The sequence below is a fragment of the Strix aluco genome, chromosome 4, assembly GCF_031877795.1.
Source record: "Strix aluco isolate bStrAlu1 chromosome 4, bStrAlu1.hap1, whole genome shotgun sequence".
In the NCBI taxonomy this organism is placed as follows: Eukaryota; Metazoa; Chordata; class Aves; order Strigiformes; family Strigidae; genus Strix; species Strix aluco.
The window spans coordinates 123,712,905-123,725,364 of record NC_133934.1 but is presented as its reverse complement, the minus strand read 5'-3'; the positions used below and the strand labels follow the sequence as shown (position 1 = coordinate 123,725,364).

The window sequence follows — 12,460 nt, the reverse complement described above, 5'->3', positions numbered from 1 at the left end:
AGAAGCTCAGGTGAAGGAGAAGATTGTACTCAGGAAAAGGTGGGAGGAGGTTGCACTCAGGAGTAGCTTGCTTGGAGAATGTGCAATCTCCCCTCTTAGAAGGCGTTTAGAGCTGCAAAGTGCTTTGTAGGCAAAATGCTATGAGGAGTGCAGTCTGAGTGGAGGTACACTGTCACGGTACAGGCCCCATTTCCCATTTTCTGTGTCTGAGGAAGAGCATTCTCATCACAGCTCATCCCTTGCAGAACGCACTGCCCAGCTTTATCAGGCTTAACAGTTAATCAGCCATTTTCATTAGTTGTATACAAGAATAATTCAGAGTCTGTTATGAATGCAGCTAACAAGATATTGTGTATTCTTTAGTGTTTTAAAATTAAAAATTCATGCAGCATGAAAGAAATAATCATTATAGTTCAGTGGTCTCCACAGCCACTTGCCACCCACTCACCATGTCAAACTCAGCATGATATTATGTTAAGAATAATAATTATGCTTTTACAATATCATGGGAGCTCCTAAGCACTCCACCACCAGTGGCATAGGGAACTGTCAAGCATATGTTCATAGCATTCAGTTTGAGCCCTAAGTATCTTATTATTCCAGCTATAGTGAGGCTGTTTCCTGCTCCTGCCCCAGTGAACAAGACAGGGAACAAACAGGTCTGGAGAAACCAAGGAAAGAAGTCCCAGTCCTGATTTATCATGACAGTAAAGTGTTGACCACAGATGTGTCCAAAGAGATAAATGGAGTGAGTGAAAGCCAAAATGGTGTGTTAAATGCAGGGGACAATTTTGGTATTGAAAGAAGTTTCATGGATTTGCACAAAGGCTGCTGTGAAAAATTGATTGTATTGATTATTCTAGGGAAGAACCCATGGATCCACCAGTGAGTTCAGCTTGCCGCAGTGGCCAGCTGAACCTTGCCCATTTGGTGGTTATAGGAGTGCTCTTAGTGAGTCTTGTCCTGGTTGTTGGGGAAAGGACACCTGGAGGCTGATATTTTCATGGGTCTCACAAGGGGTTTGGCATCTGTGAGGGTCTCTCATGAGTGCCACTGGGACCACACTGGTCGATGTGTGTTGCTGTTCAGCTGTAGCTCAACACATGACTGTTACACCAAAGCTGGTGTGATGCAAGGCTGTTGGCCAAGGGAGCAGCCATGGTCTCTTGGAGGTCTCTGCTGCACTCTCACTGCTGCCTGTGTAGTGGGTCTAGTGGTTTTCTGGCCACAGGATAAATTTGTGCAACTCAGCTGACTCTGAGAAAAGAAATGGCTGACCAATGTAACAGTAAGTTAGTTTTTCATCGTATCAATTTGACTGACTTTCTCTACAGGTAGGCAGAAGCAGGTTTGCATCCCGTCAGGTTGCAGCCTGACATTGGGCCTCATTAGGCATGTTGGGAAGCCACATCCTCCAACACAGAGTGAGAGAGACTGCTGTTGTTGTCCCTTGGTGATTTCTGAAGAACAGATTTTCAGCAGAGCCAGACTTTTACTGTCTGAACTCAGTAACAGCTTTCTCATCTTAAAAATAAGGTTGCAAAGAACTAATGGAGAATCCGTATCTGTGGTACTTGAGTTCATATTCTTAGTTGTTGTGTTGAGCCATTTACTCCTCTTCATTGAGGAAACATCCTGCATTTGATCAGTTTTACACATATGGGACTACAATTTGCAGTCTAACTGTCCCTGCAAATACAGTGCATCAGCTCCAATATGAGACAGGTGTAGGGCTGAAATGAGTTTTAAAATTGCTGGAATTATTTATTTTATCCCATACAGACTTGAGATCCCCAAATGTAAAAGGTGTTTTTAGTTCCAACATACACATAAATCTTCCAGTTGTCAGTGCAATATATTGCCATGTTATGCATTCCTTTGTGCTTTTGTTTCTTGTGTTGGACTGAGATAAGAGGTAATTAGATTAGCTGGGAGGAATGTCTTAAGTGAATTTGGCTTGGTTCCTTTGCAGTGTTTCCAGTTCTACATTTTACAAAAGTGCGCATGCAGGAGATTATAGTCATATGCAAAAAAGAAAAGAAAAGTAATTACAAGAAATAGAAGAGAACCCACTAGTGATATTGAGCTTGTAAGAGCAACATCTTTTTGAAGAAAATTAGAAGGAAGCATGATATTGCCAGTGTGTTAGGGCAGAAATTGTGCATGCAATGCTTCATTTTAGAAGGAGGTTGGCCAGCAAGGCTGAAGTCTGGTTTACCTTTGATAGGGTATTGTTCTGGCTCAACAGTGGTTTAAAAAAGAGGTCAGGCATGAAGGATTAGTCTTGTAACACTTCCAAATATGAGTGAATACTCATGTTCATAACTGCAGAGAATAAGCTGATGTGGCAGTACCCACAACCTGTTTATGGAGCCTTTCTGCCCTTGCTATTGGCATGGTTTCCCCTCCGTCCATCTGCAAAGACCCCCCTTTTTCTTTAGATGCTATGCTGCTCCCATTCATCAAGTGAAATCTGCCTCCACACGTTTGTAATGAATCAGATAATTAGAAACTGTGGGTTGACTTGCAATGTCCAATGAACACAGTCCTGTCTTTGTGCTGTTCCTTACAGAAATCTGTAAGACCCCTTATTGCATCATACTAATTGAAAACAGTAACATTTGCTTTTTTGTCTTTTACAGGTTCTTCAGCTGGGATCTGATATTCTTCCTCAGTACAAGCAAGAAGCTCCAAAGACTCCACCACACATTATACTACACTATTGTGCTTTTAAGACCACTTGGGACTGGGTCATCTTAATTCTAACCTTCTATACAGCAATTATGGTTCCATATAACGTCTCCTTCAAGACAAAACAGAACAACATTGCCTGGCTCGTGCTGGACAGTGTCGTGGACGTTATTTTTCTGGTTGACATTGTTTTGAACTTTCATACGACCTTTGTTGGCCCTGGTGGAGAGGTTATATCTGATCCCAAACTCATAAGGATGAACTACCTGAAAACGTGGTTTGTGATTGATCTTCTGTCCTGTTTACCATACGACATCATCAATGCCTTTGAGAATGTGGATGAGGTAAGTGATGGTAGTCCACCTCAAAAGGATTGTTTTGATTAGGATTAATTTAGGAGCATGCTCCCAGGCATCTGGCAGTGATAAGAGGCAACTGAAGCTCTGTGAAAGTATGCAGGGATGGCCTTAAGCTGCTGGGCTTTGCCTATGTGGTATTCCCATGTTGGAGAAGAGGTGTCATGACTTCAGTGCCATGTGTGGATGTGTACATTAACGGATGTGGGTTTTAGAATCACTTGCTTGTCATCCAAAAGTATTGTTTCATGTCCATATCAAAATGGGCTGGACCAGTTGGGATGTCCCCTTGCTACAGCCTCCCTTTTCAGCTCATACCCAGTGACTGCTTTTAAGCAGTCCTAATCCATCGCAGGGTGGACTAATATGGCTTAACGTAAATGATCAAAACTCTGTATCTTCTCTGATTGAAGCTGGTGGGAAATTTGCCTCTGATTTACACGAAAGTAGAGAATGCCTCTGAATGAACATTTTTTAAATCCTGCTGTAGGATTACTTTTTGAACCATGCTGTAATTTTCTTGTGATATCTTTTTAAATGTCTGATTGAGAGGGAGATTTATCTCCATTTTTTAAAACAGTTCTTGAGATACTGCTGGAATTTTAGAAACTGTTTGAGGAGAGAAAGCATAAATGTCTTAAATGGACATTGAATTAAAGCTTTTTAACTGCTAAATGTATTAACATTTACGAAATCGAGCTTGCAGCCCAAGATAATAGAGAAAACAAGCAATAACTATGACAAATAGTGCATGCACAAGTCAGTGTAGAGAAAATTCATTATTAAAATGCAACTATAATGGCATTAGGACTTGTTTTAATTTTTCTCTAAAGCCCTTTATCTTTATGGCCATAAACAGATCATAAAACCTCTGTTCATTTTTTAAGATTTTAAGTTTTTTCTTAGAACACCGTTGAGTGGTGGGGTGTTTTTGTTTTGTTTGTTTCTTTAATTTCTCAAATTCTGCAGTTATATGGCCTCACTGTATAAAAATCTACATTCTTATTTTTTAATGCAGAATTTGGTGCAGATTTTGTAGAGCTCCTTTAAAATTCCATCCCTGTCTCTGTGCTGAGTGCCATCTTTTGACACTGTTCCATTTTATTTATAGCAAATATGACAGAAGTGATAATACTTGCAGCTTAAATTCAAGATCATATGAGGGCTGCCCGTCTGGAAGCAGGTTGTACAGTCAGGCTGTGTAAGGAGGTGGTATTAGCAAGGTTGTAAATATAATACAGCTTTTTAAGATAACCAATTTCAGACTAAAAGGAACCTGATTTTTATAAAAATGCAGAGTTATCTCCAGATTTTCATGCTTTAATATGTAAAACAAACAGAAAATTTCTGTGCTAAAACAGTGCAGATTTAAATGAAGAGCTTAACCTCTTTCTCTAACATCTAGATGGGAAGTAAACCATCTGCAGTATTTGTGACAGTGGAGATTCATTGGTATAGTGCATTGTAGTTGAGGCATGCTTAAAGTGGCAAACTTTAAACAAAATGTAAAAACAATAACAAGGTACCATGTGCTCCAGTGATCCTAGAGCTGCTATCATTTACCTTCAAACAAATAAAATACCAACCTCTTTTAAATAAGAGAACCAATACTGACATTTCTTTCTCATGAAATGGTGTGTTATGGCCCTGGAGCCACTAGCAAACATTGGAGTGTAATTGTTTATGTACTTGATTTCAAACTCCTCCAACTCCAGTTTTCCCTAGTGCCTGAAAAGATTTGAAGCAATTTTGAGAACAGGTATGTAAACAGTCAGCCCTTCCTCCTTGGGTCTACATTTTCCCTTTTCTTAGTCTTCCAGGGGAGATTTTTTTTTAAGGTGATATGTCTTTGTGACATTTAAGTCTTTTGAGCCTGCTTGGTGTGTTTTGGGTGATTTTAGTTATTAATGCACTTTATCTTCATTTGGCTTTTAACATTTATTTTATCTGGTACTTCTTTTCTGGAATCTAACTTTTTGGTCCACTAGCAGCATTGTGCTCAAACACTGTTCATAGGTCAAGAATAAGTAAGTCAACAAGATTAATTTGGAAGAAATATTCTGATCGATTAAGATGGTATTTCTCATTAGAAGGTGAGTGTTTCCTCCTTAAGGCAAGTAGGAGAGAGAGAAGAGTTCTTTTAGCTCTTGATTCTGGTGGGTTTTAGCTCTTTTATCTTGGCCCTGGGTGTTGGATAAGGTCATTTGTCTTTAATGTTAAAGTTGGTGATTGTGGCATTTCAGAAAAAGTTAACAGAAGATCAGAGCTTAGTGGTAAAGACCTTAGGGGGCAGTTCCTGGTGCTCTTTGAGTTCTTGGTATGGTGGCACAAGATGGACTCAAATCAGAGTGAATAGCCCTAAAAGCCAGCTGAGTGAAAGATGACTTTCCAAATTTCCCTTGTGTGTCCCACCTCCATCCCTCCTTTTTCCACATAAAACATCAAATGTACTTTTCTTAGTTGTTAAGGGACTAGGTGAGTAGGGGGGACACCATTGCAGGTAGTTTTTTTTTCCTCCTTATGGCCAGGTCTCTCATGCGTTAAGAAGAATACGGCCAAGGAAATGTAGGTTTGTGTCTCTCTGTTGTAGATGTAGACTGCTATATGCGATAGAGGTGCTTGAAGGTTCTCATGCAGAGCCTGGTGAGTCATTGTATAAGATACTTTATGCACTTGCGTGCCATTTAATAATGTCAGAATTAAGGAGATAAATTGAAAGACTGAAAAAAGGAGTTTGAAAAAAGAAAATGTGAGTTTTCTTTCTGAGGATTGGAGTTCTTCAAATGCAGTCAGTCTTGGCCGGAGTAAGAACAGTGTCATTTCCATCACGGACAATGTTAGTCCAAGGCTGGAGTCTTGTGAAATTCCCACCTGAGGAAAACATGACTGCAAATCAAAGTTATTTTGTTGTTGAGTGGATGTAGAGCCTCAGTAGAGGATATGATGAAAAGGATTATGACAAAAAAATTGAGAATTGGGGGGGGATTAAGATGATTTGAGGCAGAATTAGAGGTGTAAATTTGTATGCCTGGAGTTACAGAGCCAGGCTGTTACAGTCTGCTCAGGGGGATGTGGATGCATGACAAGGAGGGGGAAAGGTAAGATAATGAGAGAGAGATAACTTGCACAGCATAGAGTGATCTAAATTGATGTGACGGATGAGGAATTAAGTGGCTAAGTGGTATTGAAAGGGTAGGAAAACAAGGTAAAGTAGGCTGTAGAAAAATGAGCTGAGAGAGAGGAAGGTGGAATCCTTAGTGGGATACGTACTTTATTTAAGAAAATTGATAGGAAGATAGTCCTAGAAATCAGAAAATGGTATGGCATCTTTTCTAATTGGGAAACATTACTTGCACTGAAATACATTCTGGCTAAACCAAAGCTGTACAGAAAACCTTTCATATATAGAAGTGTGAGAAGGGACACTATATAACATACTGAGGAATCGAGCCAATTTTCAAAGTATGAACCAGAATGGAGGATGTGTGCTGAGTCTCTGAAACTAGGCTGATTATTTTTTCTTTTTAAAGTAAGTGTTCTCTGAAACTTCAGATTTAATCCAAAAGTGCATGTCTGTCTGTCTCTTCTTTTAAATTAAAAAAATAAAGAAAAAAGGTTTGGGGTAATGGGGGATATGGTGTTTGGATCCAAAGATTTTCATCATATGAGTTCTTGTTGTTACTAGGGTATGTAGTGACTGTAAGTTTGATTTTTGTCTTGGAGCTATATGAAGCGATTCTGCTGTATGTAACAACTCTTTCCATTGCTGTATGCACCATCACTTGTATTTCTAAATTCATGACTCCCTACTTTTGAAGCTAGAGAACTATGTTATCTTGAGGCTTAGCCTTTATATGTGTTCTGCCTACTAAAGAGAGATAAATATCCAACCTCTATCAGTCTGGGCTACCAAAAGGTGGCTATAGCTTAGTTAACTATAATTTCCACACAAGTCACAATTATCAGAGTCACACTGTGCTGAAATTGTCAACAGATGGGTTTACAGTGTGCCTGAGGACACTGATCCCATTGCTTGTTCAGATATGGTCAAACCATGCTACAACTCCCTTTGGAACCAAATGCATGGATCTACATCCCTAGGAAAACAGGATGTTGTGCAGGTGCTTGGCTCCTGGGAAAGTACCTGGAGCTGGAAGGACCTTGGGTACCCATACTCAGGTAGAGGCATGCTGATACAGTGCTGCTGAGGGCTGCTTCTGAGCCTCTGTTAATCAGTATATAGAACAAATATTCCCAAGACTAGGTAGATGGGCAAGCATTTGGCCAAATGGAAAATGCTTCCCCAATTTAAGTGTTAAATACAGCTGAAAAAGCCCCCTTTGATATTTGGAAACATATTGGTCTCTTTTTTTTATTATTTTATTTTCTTGAAATTTTGACTGAAATTCATGAATTTCTGAGTTTGTAATGAAACAAAACCTAGAAGCTTGATCTCATCTCTGCCAGAAACATGGCCCTAAAATGACATGGCACATATTACGAAGAATGGGACCAGATGTTAGGATAGTCCATACAGATAGCCAAATAGATCATTTTCAAATGAGTTGTGTAAAAGACCATCCTTTCTGCAAAAATTAGTTTTCATGAGCCAGTGGCTGGAAGTGAAAGCAGACAAATTTAAATGACATAAAACTCTGAAGTTCTCTATCTGTTGTTTAATAATGTAAGACTAGATGACCCAATGGCCTTTAAAATTTAGTGATCTGTGCAGGACATATTAAGGCATAGAATCCTTGTAATTGTAATCTTCTTTTAATTACTATTATCGATCTATTTCAATGGTGGCAGAAACTTCTTTGCATCACTGCAATTAATAGCAGCTAAAATAGCAACGTCTGTAAATTGAAAACAAATAAAAGCTGATACAACTAGTTTAGCCGTATTCACATCTGTAGTGCTTTACTGCAAACATTTCCTTTTCTAGAGGTATTTGAAGAAAGGTTTATGGACCCTGGACTGAGTGGCATATGCAAGTTAAAGATAAATTGGTGTGTTTCAAGAGTGTGGCTTAGTCTCTGAAATAAAGTCTATGGCTAGCTACCTTTCTTAAATCTAGGTGACTGACATGGAGAAAATAATTCCCAGAACTAAATCCCAGCTGCAGCCAAGTGTTAAACTATGATGAAAACTCCTAGCAACATAATGACAGACGCACTAAGCCAGGGACCTGGCATTTTCCCCTTTGTTATGCAGTTGGAAGGCAATTAAATATGAAGAATACTGTCATCCTGCTGTAGTGTGCAGAAAACTGCAATATAATAATACAATGACTTGGTTATGATGTCCAAATATAAACATATCCACCTTAGGCATATTCACCCCTATCACCCCTATTGCACTTGCAGAATTGCACCATGTCTCTTTAGCTTTTATTCAGCTAAGGTTTTATACAAGTTCTGCCACTGTTTAATTACCAGCTTTTTTAATGCTATACATGGTCTGAAGTATTTCTGCAAGTTTCCCTGTGGAGACACAAGTGTCATCTTGATGTGAGGGACAACTGAAAAGAAGGCCCTGAACCGGAGTCGGTGGAAGGGGTGGTGGGAGGACAAGCAGGGTTGACCCACAAGATGGATTTGACCTGGTAGCCTCGTGCTGCACTGCTCTGATGCGGATTATGGCATACTGAACATTAATTATATGTCTCAGTGGTCTTTTTTCCCTTTTTCCTTTTTTTAATGTGTTGTGTCTATTACTGGGAAGCAGATGTTGGGTACAAGCCTTTTAAATCAAATCTTTAGTCAGAGCCGTATTAAGTGATGCAGAGTCCAACTGGGGCAAATTGTGTGTGGAGTACTTTCAAGGGAAGCTTTGAGTCCTGCGTGATCCCTTCTCTTGCAGAGGAGGTGAAAGCTTACAAAGGAGACGAGGCAAATCAAATAATCTGGTCAGATACTCACTGAAATAATGCTGATGGGAGTGGTGCAAATCCACATTACTGAGATTGCTGTACACAGCCGTCAATGGGAGGAAAGGAGTCGCAGGCTTAGGGACAGGCAATTGCTCTGCACAAAATGGAGCCAAGGTACAGCCTTGGAGAAAAGAACTGCATGGCTAATACCAGAATTAGTGAAGTTTCACTAGTGAGACAGCTTTGTAACTCGGTGTGAGTCTTTATTTTGTACAACACTGGATTGATGTTATGTCCACCCCTTGGTGTCAGGGATATGTGTAGTTGCAGAAATATTGCAGCTCAGGTTACTCTCTCTAGATGTTTCTTCTCTTTTTATACCTGTATTGGCATAGGAAATTTGTGGTTTGTTGCTGGCATTAAGTCATCAGATAAGTTCAGTATCCTGCTCAGAAACTGTCCCAACCAATGTGACACACCTTTGTCTTCCTCCCATTTTATCCTCTGTCCACCTTCCCTAAGTGAGAATCATCAGATTTTACAATATCAACCTCTTTTTTCCCTGGTTGGGCACACTGATGCACTAACAAATAAATAGTGCAAGATGCCACATCCCCCTTAACTTGAATCTAGAAGAAATATTTTGAAATTGCCTTTCTTTTTATAACCTCAGTTATTCACTGTTTGAAATGTATTATATAGTTGTGCCATAAACAATTCACTAGAAGTTTATTTATAATGTTATAGCTTATTGACATTTGTGTTAGAGGGGGGGAAAAAGATGAAGAGATCCCCCATCCTTCTGGGAAAAAAAAAAAAGATAAATCTCAAGCAATAAATTTAGAGGTCCTTTCAGACACTGCATGAGAAAACCTATTTGCTTTCATTTTGCTGTAAGGACTCAGTTTTGTGCTCACTGCAGTCACTGCTCCCATTGCTACCAATGGTTCAGGGTCAAGTATTAAACAGGTTCTGCTTCTGTTGACCCAGGATCTAGATAGGGTCTTTGCTTCTGCACAAGCTTACTTCCATGTGGATTTACATAATTCAATGCAACCCTAAATTCAGTTCTTAAAGTGGAATCAGAAATGTTGCTTTTTTATTTTTCTCATTCCAGCATTTTGATTTGTAACTATGCAACTTTATTACGTTAATTGTTTACCTAAAAAGAAGGGTTTCTGAGATGTGTTGAAAGATTTATTTTAACATTAACTCCAGTAAAGAAGCATTAAGGAGCTAACCAGGGATTTTAGAACTAAGCTCTATTTAAGTAGCTAAGCACAAAAATTTCTTTTGGGGATGATTTGCTGTTTAAATTTCAAATAGCCTATATGTCCTCCTGGATACTCTTCCTGCACTGCATAGAATAGTACCTTCTGGATATGTGCCTTCAGTCTCACCTCCTCGTGTTGGCAAGACTCACTGTTTCAGTTCTTCCCAAAATTTGTAGGCACTTTATTTTCTTTTATGTTGTGTATGATCATGTAACAACTGCTCAGTGAAGATTGCCCGAGGTTTACAAAATTGGTGCCTTTTTCGCTGCTTCAATACCAAATGCTGAGCTATACATTGACTTTGCAGAATCAGCTAAGTGATTCATTTGGGTGAATTTTTTTGTGTATAATTAACTTCTGGTGGAGGGAAAGGTAATGAAAGTTTTGCCCATGCTTCTTAAATAAAGTGTTTGGACTGTATTTCAAAATGTACTAAGCATGGGATTCATCTGATGAAACATGGGGCCAGGCATAATCCCCAAGGAGATACAGGCATGTTCAGGATATGGCTGCTTATGTTCCAAGATGCATCTCCAAAACAGGTCTGAGGAATCACCCTTCCCTGAAATGCCTATTTCTCACCATGGACTGTAATGACACGCCAGTGTGAGTAGCTCAGATGCAGACCCCTCCATGGTATAATTTAGGCTGAGATGAGATGCATCCTCCCCTTGAGACTGTATTTGCCCCACTTCAACTTTTCAAAGGATAAAAACAAAAGCAGAAAAAAAATAGTAGGGGTAAAACTCACAGGGATTCACTGAGTCACTGGCTTTGGTGGGCAGGTTCATCATATCACCCTTCCGATAAACTGGTCAAAATCTGCCTTAATTCATGTTGTCTGCAAATCTGGCTTAATTTGCAGTCTGGGCATTTGCCCCTGTGCCAACCTTCTTGGTTAAGTATTTCTTTTCCTTCTCTCATGTTTATCTCCTCGATGTGCCTAGGAACAACAGTCATCCCCCCCCTTCCCCTGCATAAACAAGCCTATTTTCCTTTCCTTAATCTAAGCAAACTGATTTTGTCCAGAAACCTCATTTATGAAATTTTATAAAAATTTTCTTGGCTATTCCGGCTGCCTCTCTCTGCACGGTGTTAAGTTTGAATACATCACTTTAGGGCAGAGCTGTACGTATTACTCCAGGCAGAGAATTAATCTTCGTGTTGTAATTGGGGTTTGGCTTTTCCTCTTGACGGTGGAAGCACTCATACTGGAACTGGATTAACCTGTTCTGTGAGTGCAACCCACTGATTGCTCTGAGTCACTGTGGGTTTAAATATACCCAAATATTTTTTTCTCAGCTGCAGCTGAAGATCTTTGTAGTTGTAGAAATTTTTGTTAATTTGCCCTGTAATGGATGCTTTGATGCTCTGTATTGTTAAACTTTATCACATTTTCCTTGATTCTCACCTGGTTATTCTTTGTATTGACAGTGTGTTCCAAAGGTGTGCCATCAGCAGATTTTGTGACTGTATAGTATTTCTGCTTACTTCACTAGGAAACCAACGAAATTACCGAGAGTTGCCACTTGTAACCCTTGCTAGATTTCCTTTTAACGGTTTCCATTTTACCATCCTTTTCACAAGTTCCTCAGTCACCTTACAATCCCAGTTGTGGTGCCTGTTTTCTCTGTGTTTCCTAATAATTTCACCCCTTGTGTTACTGAAATACTGCATTTCCTTTATTTAGAAAATGGGGTATATCAGAGAAAGCTATCAGGAAAACTTGGCTAGATCCCAGCTAACCTAAGCTTAGCAAACCTATTGCTGTAGTGATTGCATTTTGATTTATCTCAGTGTTTCTAATTACTCTTTCCCTTAACATTTGTTCAGGTAATGTATCTGTTTATTTCCTTCCTGATGCATTAGCTTTTCTGGAAAACATCAACATCATCTTTGAAAACTAAAGCTAAGAATTAATTTAATTTTTATCCCAAGCCTGGATTATTTTTACTTCATTGCAGCTTCATCACTTTTACTGTTCTTTTTTCATTTATGAATGTGAAGAATCTTTGGGTATTTGTTTTAATGTTCTTTATAAAGTGTTGTCGCTTGACCTCATTTGGCAACTAAGCACCACACAGCCTCTCGCTCACTCCTCCCCGCCGGTGGGATGGGGGAGAGAATTGGAAGAGTAAAAGTGAGAAAGCCAGTGGGTTGAGATAAAGACAGATTAATTAGTAAAGCAAAAGCCATGCACACAAGCAGAGCAAAACCAAGGAATTCATTCACTGCTTCCCATGGGCAGGCAGGTGGTCAGCCATCTC

At 39.5% G+C, this 12,460-nt stretch overlaps 1 protein-coding gene across 1 annotated transcript in view; it reads left to right on the top strand.

Annotated features, from left to right (window-relative positions):
* Window positions 1–12,460, top strand: part of KCNH5 (potassium voltage-gated channel subfamily H member 5) — a 161,571-nt gene that overhangs the window by 41,811 nt on the left and 107,300 nt on the right. Inside the window, exon 6 of the mRNA XM_074821617.1 lies at window positions 2,643–3,035. Coding sequence (XP_074677718.1) covers window positions 2,643–3,035 — 393 coding nt within the window. The remainder of the gene's footprint in view (window positions 1–2,642; window positions 3,036–12,460) is intronic.